This window comes from Papaver somniferum, chromosome 1, assembly GCF_003573695.1.
Source record: "Papaver somniferum cultivar HN1 chromosome 1, ASM357369v1, whole genome shotgun sequence".
Classification (NCBI taxonomy): Eukaryota; Viridiplantae; Streptophyta; class Magnoliopsida; order Ranunculales; family Papaveraceae; genus Papaver; species Papaver somniferum.
In genome coordinates this window covers 231,494,858-231,510,532 of record NC_039358.1, presented here as the reverse complement: position 1 = coordinate 231,510,532, position 15,675 = coordinate 231,494,858, and the positions used below count along the sequence as shown (strand labels likewise).

The 15,675-nt window shown below is 37.0% G+C and overlaps 2 protein-coding genes across 3 annotated transcripts; both read left to right on the top strand.

Moving 5' to 3' along the window:
• The first annotated feature begins 4,241 nt into the window (after window positions 1-4,241).
• Window positions 4,242-7,064, top strand: LOC113338467 (F-box/kelch-repeat protein At3g06240-like). The gene is made up of 2 exons (XM_026583886.1): window positions 4,242-5,440; window positions 6,672-7,064. The coding sequence occupies exon 1, from the start codon at window positions 4,286-4,288 to the stop codon at window positions 5,297-5,299; it is 1,014 nt and encodes a 337-aa protein (XP_026439671.1). The 5' UTR covers window positions 4,242-4,285; the 3' UTR covers window positions 5,300-5,440; window positions 6,672-7,064.
• A 2,508-nt stretch (window positions 7,065-9,572) lies between these two features.
• LOC113338457 (F-box protein CPR1-like) lies at window positions 9,573-11,407 on the top strand. 2 transcript variants are annotated; one of them, XR_003354783.1, is made up of 2 exons: window positions 9,573-9,770; window positions 11,155-11,407. XR_003354783.1 is itself a non-coding variant. In XM_026583878.1 (2 exons), the coding sequence occupies exon 1, from the start codon at window positions 9,694-9,696 to the stop codon at window positions 10,804-10,806; it is 1,113 nt and encodes a 370-aa protein (XP_026439663.1). In that variant the 5' UTR covers window positions 9,573-9,693; the 3' UTR covers window positions 10,807-10,829; window positions 11,155-11,407. The 2 variants fall into 2 exon arrangements, 1 of the variants encoding a protein (XP_026439663.1); XM_026583878.1 differs by having other exon boundaries at window positions 9,573-10,829.
• The last annotated feature ends 4,268 nt before the right edge of the window (window positions 11,408-15,675 follow it).

The following is a 15,675-nucleotide window of genomic DNA, read 5'->3' as shown; positions in this document are numbered from 1 at the left end:
AGTGTAGAAGCCCCAAAAGATAAATGCGTTTCCTTCACAAGTACATATACAAAAAAGAAGGATGTAGTTCGCACTTCGCATGTTCTTTGGCTATGCCTATATAATATATATATACCAAAAAGAAGTTCCAACCAGTTCACTAAAGATTTCACCATCATATTTCCAATTGTTCCTGCAAGAGAAACAAAAACAGTTGATCATATTCCCAATTGACCAAAAAGGAGTAACCATATCACAATCAAAGACCTTGCCTGTGATGAAGCAAGAGTTGATTCCGTGATTGCACTCACCAAATATACAACTAGCTAGGGCCAGGACCACAAGCAAACATTAAAATTCCCAAATATACAACTAGCTAGGACAAATATTGTGTAGACAGACACAAGTCAAACTTTCTTACGAATGTATTTCCTTATACTGTACTACTACTTATCACATTTCGACAAAGTTTAAGGAAATAAAAATTTGTGCATTCCAAGGTTAGCTGGTTATTTTACCTTAAATTGATAGTCAATCAGTTAGACAATGTGTGATGTTGCATCATCATCGTCTGACTCGAGCTCCTCCATTGCCTCCAAAAGAGTCTGAAGTGAAGTACTACCTAACCCAAATCCCTCATCTAACATAATAAAATAGTTAGTTGACGTAAAAGAACCATAGTAAATGAATCACTAACTAAAATTGATATAATATCAAACATGAATTGAATATGTTACTTACTCTTCAGCGCACTTCTTATCCAATCTTGTGTGCATATCAGAGCTTCAATTGTTTCTGGAAGCATTGAAGAACGAAATTTATCTACAACTCTACCACTGGTGCTGAAAAAAGATTCAGAAGCCACCGATGACGTAGGAATTGCTAATATATCACGAGCTATCACTGCTACAATTGTATACATTGGTCCATGAAATTTCCACCACCCCAAAACATCAAAACTAGAATCATTCAGATCAATACCACTTCCTTTTCTAATAGGGTGAACATCAGCTAATAGGTATTGCTCTAGATCTGCGCGAACAACGTCATGTTGTGAACTTTCTTCCAGAAATGCCGTCAAACCTTTCCTTCTAGAAGTAAAAGAACTTTGAGAAGATGAAGTACTACCACTACTACCAACTGAATCTTCCAAATTCACTTGATTTGTCGAAATGTTTGCTGAGTATACATGAGTTTAAGAAGCATAATGTGTTGCATATTCATTATACAATCTTTTCAAGACTTCCATAACTTCTAACTTCTTCTCCTCGCTGTTACCAGGATATATTAATGGGAAATAGTAATCCAATAATTTCATTTTAAACCGAGGATCTAAAATGGAAGCTATTGCAAATGTTTTACTAGTAAGTTGCCAATATATTTCAAACTTTTTCATCATATTCACTGCCATTTTTGAGATTAATGCATCATCGGAATCACACCACTCACGAAGTTCTAAATACAAAGAACAAGCAGTATCAAAATAACGATTAACTGTCATGTATGACGTACCTGAAAAGAGAATGGTGACTTCATAAAAGACCTTCAAGCAAATTGAAAGACTACTTGCATTCTTCCAGTCTTCACTCGTTGGAGCAACATTAAGAAAATCAGGTTCAATCTTCCCGAACCGGTTAAATGCTTCCCGAAATAGAAGTGCTGTTTCAAGCATCAGATAGGTAGAATTCCACCTTGTATCAACGTCTTGAATCAACTTTTTATCAGGAGCATTGACTTGCAAGCAAACTTCTTTAAATTTTTGTTGTCTTTGTGGTGAACCTCTAATAAATTTCACTGAATTTCTAATTTTCTGTATTTCTTCTTTAATTTGCAGCATCCCATGATCAACAATAATGGCAACTACATGAGCAGAACATCAAACATGGAATAATTCCCCATCCAAAAGTAATCCATTATCTGGTTTTAGCTGAGCAAGAAGTTCACTTATCACGACTTTGTTAGTTGAAGCATTATCAAGCGTAATTGAAGCTATCTTCCTATCTATATTCCACTTGTAAAACTGCTCCATCAGTACCTTTGCAATGTTAACTCCAGTGTGTTGCACATCCACAGCGTTAAAAGATAAAATTATCTTCTGAATCTTCCATTCTTCATCAACATAGTGAGCTGTCAAAGCCATATAACCTCTATTCTGAGTGGTACAAGTCCACATATCAGTAATAAGGCTTATGCGACTCTGTACCTTACTAAAAATCTCGTACAAATGCTTCTTTTCCATTTGATAAATCTTTATACAGTCTGACTTCGTAGTGTTCCGCTTCACAAGTTTAATATTGGGTTGTAATGAAGTCAGCACCCTTCTAAAACCAATGTACTCTACAAATGAGAAAGGGAGTTCATGCAAGATAATCATTCTTGCAATACAATCACGAGTTACTTCTTGATTAAACTTAAAGTTGTAAGAAGCTACTGACCCATCTTGTGTTTCACTAGCTTTCAAGAACATTTGGTTAATTTGCTGTTGTGCTCCTTTGTACGCCATACAACTATTTAGATGTTTCCTCAAACTGCTTGTCCCATTTTTGCTCTCCGCACCAATATTCCTCTTGCAGTGCTTGCACTCTCCGTGTGTTTTCCCTTTTATAAATACCTCTTGAAATTCAGCCCAATACTTTGAGGTTCTTTTGCGTTTACGTGTAGGTGACGGAACCACATCTGTTGTTGCCGCTTCTATATGATCAGAATCAGAATCACCAGAATCACTTGACTCACTGGCTACAGTTTCTAATTCTTTCAGCTCTGCTGAGTTTACAACTTTACTCTTCTTTGCAGCCTTCGAAACGGCAGCTTTAGGAGGCGACATACACGGGGATTTCGAAACGGTAACTTTAGTCTTCTTTACAGGAACACAATGATCACCAACACTACTTCCTGTTTGACTTTTCATGTTGCCTCTGCAAGGAAAACCCAACAAACATCTGTATCAGCCTATCAGGTGTCATAAAGTATAAACGATAATAAATTAAACAAGCATATACAGTAAGAAAAAGACAAATGTTCCAAGCATATACTCATAAACAACATACGCATCAACCACACACAAGGAATTAGTAGTTTATGACTTAATTTCCAAAATGGCAGTAGAAGACTTGCTCTTGTGCATGTTTGCTGCAAGCTACTGAAAACACCCAACCTTCGAGCTATCATTGATTTCTCACAAAAACAACAATAGAGTTCACATATCATTGAGATTTGAGATTACAGGGATACCCATTCAAGCATAATAAGTTTGCCTTGTCTGTGTAAGAGAAATCATCAAGAACAAGGAAAAAAAAATTAACATATGCAATATAACAAAGCTTAAAAAATCATAACAAATTTTCAGAATCATAAAAAATTGCCCATTCACCAGTAATTCAAAATCACTAAAGTAACACCCAATACTGCAAATTAAAAAGTTCTTTCCTCTTGAGTAAGAAGAAACAAAAGGGGTAAATTCAAAACATCCATTCACCATTCACAGATTCAATAATAACATAAACAAACAAATTAAAACCTAAAATATCCAATTTCATAGACAAAATTTTACCATAATCATCATCATAATAATCCATGTTTTCAAAATCTCCAAATTCATGAAACCCTAAAACGAAAACATAACTCATAACAAAGAAACCCTAAACACAAGATAATAATAACCTGAAGAGAGGATCAATGAACCACCAATCAATCAATCAACGTTCTGCATAACATCATCAGTAGTAAACTTGGTACCCTTATCTTTATCAGCAGAAGCTCTACCTTTGGCCTTACGATCCAAGAGCGACTTCCTATCCTTATCAAGTCTGAGCTTCGTAATAACACACTTTGATAGATTAACGCCAACATTAACAGTAGATCGGAATGGGTGGTGAGCTTAGTAATAACTACTTCTGTAGGCAGAGGCAGGAGAAGAAAGTAGATCGGAATGGGTGGTGAGCTTCTCATCCTTTCCTTTATATATGACCTAATTTTCGCTGGGAATTTTATACAATTAGCCTTTATGAAATACCCGAATACCCGCGGGTACCCGACGGGTAGGATCCGGATGGACGCGTTCATAAACGGGTATATATGGGTAATTACCCGTCGGGTCCAAAGTGGTTAATGGGTCCAATTTAAGGACCCGGAACCGGACCCGAATCCATCGGTTCCGGTTCCGGACCCGGGTAATGGGTACCCATTGACAGCCCTAGTACTGACCAGTGAGTTATAAGAGAGCGAAAGTAAATTGGGGATTTTTCCAAAGTCTTACAGCAGAAAGAAAAAACCTAATTCCAGAATAGCAGAACAAGAATCATCTGCAATGTCGAGCTTTATTCCAGAAGAGATCATGTTTGACATTCTAACAAGATTACCAGCAAAATCTCTCTCAAGATTAAGGTGTGTATCCAAATCTTGGAACAATCTTATTAAAAACCCTCATTTTCTCAAACTGCAACTTAATCATTCATTGAAATACGGTGAACATGGAATCGTATATAATTGTGAATCTTGTGATGGAAAGATTTGTTGTGTTGATTACGATTCATCATCTTCAAGATTGAGTAATTCGGTTGTTCATATTGATTACCCATTGGATCATAAAACGGGAAATCGCATTATAGATTCTTGTAATGGATTAGTTTGTTATCTTTCATCTCAGAAAGAAATTATGATTTGGAATCCGTTTACAAAAGATTACAGGAAATTATCAACACCACCCAAACCAGATTTGGATCCAAGTTATGTATATGACTTCTATTCCTATTCTAAGTATGGGTTCGGTTATGATTCGAAAACAGATGATTATAAGTTTGCAAGGATGGTGAAATGTCCGGGAAGTTCTACTGAAATCAGTGTCTATTCACTGAAACTAAATTTGTGGAAGACATATCGAGACATCCCTTTTCTATTGCCTTTTAATGGTGGCCTAGTGCTTTTTCAAGGAATTTTTCATTGGGTGGGAGACAGATCAAGAAATATTGAGATATCTCGCGACTTCCCTCGGGGGTTTAAACTCCCTAAAATCATTGGCTGTTTGGATACTGGTAGCGAGACATTCAAAGAAATTCCACTACCACAACATTTTGCAGAGTTATTTGGGATATTTGTTTGTGTTTTGGGAGGTTTCCTTTACATAATTGGTTTTCGGTATGTGAACATTGGTAGCGAGGCGTGGATGATGAAAGATTATGGTGTGCACGAGTCTTGGACAAAAATGTTCAATATCCGTGAAACAAGTAGTAACCTTGTTGGAGCTGGGTGTTTGAATCTGAAGCATTACTTCAAGAGTGGTGTGATTTTGGTACAGGTGGATAACGGTCGTTGTTTATTGTGATCTCAAAAATAAAAAGCTTACGAAACTTGAGATCAGTGACCATACAATGTTCTACACATGGGCTTTTTTGGGGAGTTTAGTTTCACCTAATAATTTGGATACATGTTTGGGGATGCAGTAGGTTACAACAAGCTTAAGAAGGTAAATATCGAGTCAAATCCTTAATTTTATGATATTTATAACTTAATCATAATAGCATGTATCCTATCTAATTTGTTTTCTTCATTTTCATTTGGTTGCCAGATCCTCTCTATGCTATTTTTGACATATTTCTCCTATTGGGACTGACCGTATTAGACTTTTAGTTCATCTGTCAAAGAATTTTGGTTAACTTAAATGTTTTTGCAACGAGTTCTTGAGATTCTTTATGTTGTCTGCTTGTGGCTGTTGTTTCTAGCTATTTTATTAGCATTTTCCTTTGTTTGTTAGATCCCACCACACACTCACACATGCATAGACAACGGCACACCCCAGAAACCAATCTCACATTATTTAAGGATTTTGGAGAAGTTGGATTAAAAGCCCCATTTGAAATGCGGTTGCTCACTGTTTGCTTTTCATGTGTCTGGGTTACAACCTTATGTTTTTGTACTTACTGCAAATGGTTTTTAATTTCGTTCCCACCCTTGTAAATTATGTTTGATTCCTTTATTTTTATTCTTTTACAACCATCTAAGTTGTTGTACATTGTTGGTTGTTTTTTTTAAGAGGAAAAGATTAAGGTTTTATTCAGAACGAGAATAAAAAGAACACCAAGTATCTGGCAAAGAAAGCAAACCCCACTGTGTTTTATGTCCATTACAGCTTCCCAGGTTGTACATTGCTGGTTAGAACCAGACATATTTCTTTCTTTGTTAAACACACCACAAAAGCTAGATGGACCCAACTTACTACTAATAATGCTGTTTGTCCATACTGTTTCTGTTTTCCTTGGTCTTTTTGGGTTTCGACTCATCCCTGTGTGCACCTCAAAGTTAGTAAGAAGTTTTGAAATCACTTGCAAATGACGTATAATTATGAGTAAGTTTGGTGCAAGTATCACTTTTCAGATTCATTACTCTTTTCTTCTATTTATATCTTGACAAATACGAAAATTAAAATCTATTTTCTCTGATCACTTCTCTTAATCATATGTAACTGCTGAGAATAACAGTATGCTTTTTATATGTCTGTCGTTCGCCTAAACTAGATTGAATTGTGTTCTGTGTGCCATTAATATGTATGCCAGTTGCATTCTTGTCCACATAACTAGGATCACATTATCGTCCTGTGCAGTCTAATTAGCATGTCTTTGCGGTGCTTATGTTACTAATTAGACCTTATCATTTTTTGTAAAATGCACTTGCTTATAAAATTCTACGTCTCCCTGCAGGTTTTACATGTATAGGTATTTACACTGTAAAGCGGATGAAAGATTAGTCTGTGTAGTTTTCGTCCAATAGCAAACATGCTTGCTTGATCTTAGCTCAGTGGACGAATGCACATGAATTCAACGTACCTGTAAAGTCTCGTGTCATAACCTGTTAAGTAAACAAGGTTTGTTCTTATGACAAGTTACAGAAGAAGAGTTTATATCTTTGCCTTCAATTTCAGATACATGTTACAAATTGTGGGAAGTCTGACTTTTTGAATGCTTGAAGTAATGTAGGATGACCTTTAGGTAATGAAAGTTGCGCTCTTTTGTATAAACCATTGATCGCAGTTTGGCATTGTGACAGGAAATTTTCTTTTGCAATACTAAATCATGAATCTGATCTGCAAGTTATTAACGAAAACTTCTCTTAGATTGATTCGGGTTTTCTCTGTATTCTATGACTGCATATTTCAGTTTGTTTGCAATATGTTCCTTCCTAGTCTCAATCAATCAAACTGTCAGGAGACTCAGGACTACTCCAATGACTACAAAATAGACTGAACTGTTCCAAAGCTGGATCTCCCTCCCTGTAATGGAACTACTTCCTACACTGGGATATTATGCAAACTTCTTTCAAAATGCGTCGTTCAATTGATGGCCTTTGACGGAATTAGAGGGTTGCTGGGGTGTGCTCCAAATGCGTATTTTTAGAGGCCCAGGCCCAATTTACACTTTGTTTTTAGCAGAAACTAGTGTTTTGATAAAGAACGATTTTTTAGGGACCATGTTTTTTTTGAGGGGACGATGGTTTTATTAGGCCACCTTTCCTATAGTTATAAGGGGTGTCCTAAAGCATTGAAATGACTAACCTATCCTTAATCTAATTTAATTTAAAACCAACCCAATAACCACCTATATATATATATATATAACCACCACCTCCTCCCACCACCACCTCCCACCATCGCCGATTACCACCACCACCACCTCCCATTATCACCATCACCAACCACCGATTACCACCACCACCGCCGATTACCACCAACCACCGATTACCATCACCACCTCCGATTACCACCACCACCACCACCACTATATATATATATATATATATATATCTTAATTTAAAACATTAACAAAGATATTCTCACAAACCCATTACTTGTCATTCGTTTTTGGTTGAATAAATGCGAAGTAATCATTAAAATGAGTTGAAAATGGAAGTTGCAGAGAGGTTTAATGGAGGGTTTTTTTCAGAGAAAGGTTCGGTTATCACGAATTAATTTTTTCTTAACCGAACTCAGAGTTCGGTTGATTCGCAAAAAAATACGTTTAACCGAAATCCTTGTATTAGAACAACACAAGTCCATAAGTTCGGTTCCTTCGCAAAATAAGGATATCACCAAACTTTAGTTTACAAAAATAATGAGAAGTCCACAAGTTCGGTTCGTTCGCAAAAATGTTATGTTTTCTTTGTAACTGAACTCTACCTTTGAAACTTCGTAACCGACTCTACCTAATTCGCCAAGAAATAAATTTCGTAGTAACCGAACATTTGCCTAATTGCATATATGCATATATAAGACCAGTTCGATTGACTCGCAAAATATGTTGAAGTTTGCGAACCAACCGAACTTCTAAAACTAGTTACTTTTAACTTGCAGTTCGGTTGGGAACTTGGTTGCGTTGAAGTTTGCGAACTAACCGAACACACAAGATGTACCCAAATAAATTGTTAAGTTCAAAGTTCGGTTACCTACCATTTCATCCTAGGTAACCGAACATTACATTGTATGACCAAAACCTCCATTAACGAGCGAGTTCGGTAACCTGTTTTTTTTGGAAAATGTAACCGAGTTGTATGTTCTTGACATATGGTAACCGAACTGGCCCAAATCTACATAAAAAATTTCATTTTTTTGAAAGTTTGGAGCAATTCAACCAACATTATCTAAGTTTGAAGCATACTTGGGTACCCAAATACCCTTCCTCCGGTTGTGGTTGGTAAAATCCACCATTTTTCATGTTTTCCTTCTTCATCTTCTCTAACTTTACTCTCTCAATAATTCTACTTCTTTAAAAAAATAAACCATCTGATTTTTTAATCTCACTAATTATCTTTAACTTAATCATCTCACTAATTATTACACTAACTATTATTAACATTAACTAATCATCACCCAAATTAATTAGGAGGGTAATTTAGATATTAATATAAATATCTAGATAAGGGGTGACTATCCAACGAGCATTCCTTATATTGCATTCTTCAATCAATATGAAATCGTTTTCTTCGTCTCTTTTCCCTCCCCAGGCTGCTACATGGAGTTATCATCTGGTGGATCCAACGAATTTTTTTTTTATTTCATATGGATTTGGAAACCTCCAAGGGAATGGGTAACCTCTGTGCTAGTTGTGTTGAAACTTTAAATTGGTAAACTTGGACTTACAAGTCTTATCTTATCCCAACCCCAGATTTGGTAATGTTAGAGCATCTTAAATGGATGCCATAATAGCTAAATATAGCTTTGTTTTGGAGCACATGCCAAGTAGGTAAATTTCGCAGTTAATATGAAATTTTCAAGATTTGGTCGGGCAACTTTTACATCTGCTCCTGGTGATGGTTGCAATTTTAACTTGAGCTTGATAAAAGAGGGAGATTAAAGTGAACCCACAAACATACTAGTTGTGTAAGGCTTAGCATTTTTGCCAAAATTTAACTTCCACCATGGATGCCCAATGAGTTGCGCAAGACGACCCTTACTTAATTGCAAGTCAAATCAAGGTAGGAATAGCTGTATCGCGGACAAAGTCGCACTTATCCGGAACATTTTTTTAAAATTCTCAAAGTCTTCGCAGAACATTTCGTTCCATCAAAAAGAAGAAGCAGCACATAACGTTTAAGTAGTTTTTCTCTCTCTGAAAATCTTGTGTTTTCTTCTCTGAGTTTGATTTATGTTGGTCAGTGAAATTAATCTAATATGTGATTAACATGCTGCAAAACACAAGGACCTCGTCCTGAACACAAGGATCAGCTGCAATGTCGATCTTTATTCCAGAAGATATCATCATCAACATCCTAACAAGGTTATCAGTAAAATATCTTTCAAGATTCAGGTGTGTATGCAAATCTTGGTACAATCTTATCAAAAACCCTCATTTTGCTAATCTTCAACTTAATCATTCTATGAAATATGGTGGTGATCATGGTATCATATATTATAATTGTGAATCTTATGATGAAAAGATTTGTTTTTGTGTTGATTACGACTCATCATCTTCATCATTAAGTAATTCGGTTGTTCAAATTGATTATCCATCAGAACATGGAATGGTAGATATTATAGGTTCTTGCAATGGCTTGATTTGTTATAGATCATATGAGAAAGACCTTATCCTTTGGAATCCGTATACTAAAGACTACAAGAAAATATCACCACCACCAACAGAAGCGGATTTAATCCGAGGTTCATTTAACTTTTATTTCTATTGTAAATATGGGTTCGGTTACGATTCCAAAACAGATGATTATAAGTTTGCACGGATGGCGAAATGTCAAGGGAGTTCTATTGAAATCAGTGTCTACTCTTTAAAATTAAATTTATGGAAGACGTATCGGGACATACCATTTATATTCCCGTTTCATGATGATCTAGTGTTTTTTGAAGGAAGTTTTCACTGGGTGCAATTTCCCGCTTGGGATTCTGATCTTCCTATAATGATTGCGTCTTTCGAAATTGGTACTGAGACATTCAAAGACATTCCGCTACCACAACATTTTTCAAACAAGTTCAACAAGATATATGTTCGTCTTTTGAGAGGTTGTCTTTGTCTAATTGGTGGTCGGTACAAGATGGCATTTAGTGAGGTATGGATGATGAAAGATTATGGTGTACACGAGTCCTGGACAAAAATGTTCACTATCCCTGAACCAAGTGGCGGTGACCTTGTTAGCTTTGGGTGTTTGAATCTGAAGCATTCCTTCAGGAATAATGTGACTTTAGTACAGGTAGATAGGACTCGCTCTTACTTATATGATCTTCAACATAAGAAGTTTAGAAAACTTGAGATTAACGACCATACAGTGTTCCACACATGGGCTTTTTCGGGAAGTTTGGTTTCACCTAATAATTTGGGTACTTGGATACAGTAGGTCACGACAAGCAGCTTAATAAGGTGAATATATCTGCAGATCTTTATTTTCATAGCAAGACATGAGCGGATACACAAAGAAGGGGTACTTGGATACAGTATGTTTTCTCTAGTTTGTGCAAGTCGTTAGCATTTGGTTGCGAAAACCTTTCTATGCTAGCTACTTTTGACTTCTAGGGTATCTGTCTTCAAATTCTGGATAACTTAAATGTCTACGGCGAGTCCTTTAAAATCCTTGGATCGAGTGTTTGTGGCTGTTGTTTCTTGCTATTTTTGGTTTTATTTACCTTTATCTGATTCGCCGTTTGTAAAACAAAGATACTTATAAATTTCTTATGCCTGTCTGCAGGTTTTACAGGTATAGGTATTTACATTTTAAATGCGATGAAAGTTTAGTCTCTGTGGCTTTCACGCCTCTGTGTGGTTTTGACATTGTAATAAAAATCAAACATGCTTGCTTGACGTAGCTCAATAGGTGAATGCGCGTAAATTCAATGCACTCGTATCGTGCATATTTGTAAACTAAAGAAAGGTTTGCATGCATGTTATCTTGTTCTTATGTTGTTAAAGATCGTAAGAAGCCTTATTTTTCGAATGCTTGATGTAATAGTAGGATTACCTTTGTTTAATAAAAGGTGTGCGTCTCTTTGTTCTCATTTTTGGCTTGGCTTAACCATCGATAACAATTTGGTTAGTTTCGGCTAATGCATGTGGCGAACCCATCATAGACGCGACGAGATTGAATGCAGTAAAAGCCTGAGCCCTGGCTATGTATTCGTGAAAGTCGGGCAGATCCATAGCGGACTGTAGGCGCCATGAGCTAGCTTTCTCAGTCTCAGGACACCGAACACTTTGCGTTTTCTCACCTGTAAGCCGTAGTACACCATACACCCATGTTAAACATCGTGTATATTAAGTTTAGAGAGAGACTAATTCTAAGAAACCCTAACTGGCCAAACTCTTACATGCGATAACCTTTCAAGAACAAGGATCAGCTGCAATGATGAGGTCTTCCCCCGAAGACATCATCATTGACATCCTAACAAGATTACCAGTTAAGCCGATCTTAAGATTCAGGTGTGTATGCAAGTCTTGGTGCAATCTAATCAAAAACCCTAATTTTGTTAAACTCCAACTTAATCATTCTTTGCAATATGGAGATGATCATGGTATCGTATACGTCAATGCTGAGAAGATTTGTTGTGATGAGTACGACTTATCATCCTCAACATTAAGTAATACGGTTTTTCATATTAGTTACCAGTTGGAACATACGCTGAGACGTATATTAGGTTCTTGTAATGGCTTACTTTGTTATGAATCTAACCGAAAAGACATTATCCTTTGGAATCCTTATACTAATGACTACAAGAAAATACTGACAGAATTTGTCATGGTATATTGGATTAAGGTAAAAGGGTACAAACGAATTATACATGTGCCTGGTCTTATATACAAGAACCAGAGATAAAACATGAAGGAATTAACTTGGTGTACAAGCCAAGTAATGTACAAATATAACAGATATGCTAGAATAACAGATTGTACATCTGCATAACAGATTGTACATCTGCATAATATATCTGGATATATCTCATAATACCCCCCCTAAAACTCAACATGGGATAGAGCACATGTTGAGTTTGGAAATTAAGAGCTTAAGGCGTGCAGAAGACAACGCCTTAGTAAAAAGATCAGGAGGTTGCAGCTCAGAAGAAACAAAGGATAAGTTGATGATCCGTTTCTTGTACTGATGACGTACAAAATGACAGTCAATTTCAATGTGCTTTGTAAGTTCATGGAAAACATCATTATGAGCAATGTGAATAGCAGCCTTGTTGTCACAGTAAAATGGGGTTGGTTCTGACAGAGTAACTCCCATATCTCCTAGAAGCCATCGCAGCCAAACAATTTCTGAGGTTGAGTGTGCAAGAGCTCTATACTCTGCTTCAGCACTAGAGCGGGAAACTACGTTTTGCTTCTTGCTGCGCCACGATATTAATGAACTGCCTAAAAATATGCAATAGTCTGTAGTTGAGCGTCTGTCTGTAATATCTCCTGCCCAATCTGAATTTGAATATGCACGAAGGAAGAGAGCAGAAGTGGATGAAAACGTAACTCCTTGATACAATGTCCCTTTGGTATAACATAAGATTCTGAGTACAGCTGCATAGTGAGTGGATCGCGGAGCTTCCATGAACTAACTAACTATATGCACTGCATGACTGACGTCTGGTCGAGTAATAGTTAAGTATTTTAGACTTCCCACAAGCTGACGGTACAAGGTAGGATTAGAAATAAGTTTTCTATCAGAAGGACTAAGCTTGCTGTTCAATTCAAGAGGTGTGGCTGCAGTTTTATTATCCGTTAATCCTGCACGTTGAAGAATGTCTGATGCATATTTTACTTGAGAGATGAAACAATCATCAGATGAGTGATCAACTTCTAAACCAAGAAAGTAACGTAAGGAGCCTAGATCCTTCATTTCAAAACATGAACTAAGATGTGTTTTAAGAGTATCAATGCCTTTCATGTCATCACCTGTAATAACCATATCATCTACGTAGAGAAGTAGAATAACCATACCCCTTGTTGTTGAACGCGTAAACATGGCTGAATCATATGCACTTTGAGTGAACCCAAATCGTAGAAAAGCATTGGAAAACTTTTCAAACCAAGCACGAGGTGCTTGTTTGAGTCCATAGAGAGGTTTACGGAGCCTACATACTTGATTAGGTGAGTAAGACATTCCAGGTGGAGGTCACATATACACTTCTTCTTGAAGATCTCCATGAAGAAAGGAGTTTTTCACATCCATTTGATGTAGATTCCATTTTCGAGCAACAACAACAGCAAGAAGAGTACGAACTGTAGTCATACGGGCAACAGGGGCAAATGTTTCTTCATAGTCTATACCATACTCCTGAGTGTATCCTTGAGCAACTAGACGGGATTTGTATCTAACTATCTTGCCGTCTGAGTCAGTTTTAACTTTATATACCCATTTACTTCCAATTACAGACTTTCCTGGAGGTAGTACAACCATATCCCAAGTATGAGCTTCTTTGTGGGCAACTAATTCTTCATCCATAGAGTGTTGCCAGACTGGTAGTACAAATGCTTCCCTGTAAGAAGTTGGTGCATGCACAGATAAAATCGATGATAATGAGCAATGATAGTCTGCAAACCTGACTGGTGGTCGACGATTTCTTGTTGGTAAAGTAACTTTGTCAGATATAGGATCCCCTTCTGGAGAAGCTGCGTCAGGACTAACCCATAGAGTGCTCTTGTATTGCTTCACTAGATTCAAGAAGAGTAACATCTGTGGAGGGAAGCTGAATGGATGTTGATGGAGAATTGGACTGAGGCATATCTTCAAAAGGATCTAGATAAGAGAATTGTTCTAGGTTGGGAGATTTACTAGTGGGAAGAGACCAAAAGGGTATATTCTCCCAGAATGTAACATGTCTGGAAACATGTAATCTTTGACTCTCTGGATCATAGCACCGATAACCTTTTTGTTCTATGCCATAGCCTAGGAATACACATATAGAAGTCTTTTTGCTAAGTTTGGTTCTTTCTCTCAGTAAGAAGAACGAAGCAGGTTGACCCAAAAACACGAAGCTCAGAGTAATCTGGTTTCTTGTTGTATAACCGTTCATATGGAGACATTCCTTCTGTAACTATGGACGGAATACGGTTTATGTTGTAGACTGCAGTCAGGACTGATTCACCCCAAAAGTTAGAAGGGACTGACGCTGACAAGAGTTGTGTTCTAGCTGTCTCTATGATATGGCGGTGTTTTCTCTCTGCAACACCATTTTGCTGTGGAGTTTCAGTGCAAGATAATTGGAGAAGGGTACCTTCTGTTGCAAGGAATTCTATGAAAGGGGTTGTTATATACTCTCCCCCTTGATCAGCTCTGAATGTTTTGATGGTTTTTCCGAATTGGGTCTTGATCATTCTAGAAAAGGTTGTGTAAATTTTTAAAAAATCTGATATAGAACTGAAAATATATATCCAGGTAAAACGGGAGAAATCATCAATGAAAGTAACATAATATAGTGCTCCTCCCTTAGAGATAATAGGAGATTTTACCCATACATCTGAGTGGATGAGATCAAAAGGTTTGACAGAATGAGTTATACTATTACTGAAAGGAAGAGCAGTTTGTTTTCCTAATTTGCATGAGATGCAATAAGGTTCTTTATCAACCTGAATAATTCCTAACAATCCACTATTTATCATATGAGTGAGACGAGAGAAGGACACATGTCCTAACTTAGAATGCCATGACATAAAAGGAGACACAGACTGAGAAAAGGAATTTGCAGTTGCGGCAAGCTCACTCTTTGACAGCCTAGGAGAAATCAGTCTTTCGAGAAGATACAATCTTCCTACTCTACGGCCTATCCCACCAAGCTTCTCTGTCTTAGGATCCTGTATCACACAGCCAGAATAAAAGAAGTGAATGTTAAATCCCTGATTACATAATTGTCCAATTGATATAAGGTTCATTCTTATTTTTGGAACAAGCAACACATCAGATATATGTATCTTGTCAGAGATTTTAATCTGACCAATATGACTGGCAGCCAGTTCAGATCCATCTGCAGTTTGGATTGTAGGTATAGTAATAGGACTTTTCTGCTCAAATATGCTAGAATCAAAAGTCATATGGTTAGAGGCACCTGAGTCAAGAAACCAACCATTTGAAAAGCTACTTGTGGAAGTAGATAGTGCAGATGCTGCTGTAGAGTTATTGTTACCCATTGAGAGTGCTTGCTTGAGCATCTCTTGTATGTCAGCTAGATTGGTTGGTGTGGATGCAGCTGCATAACTGGATGGTGATGCAGCTGCATAACTGGAT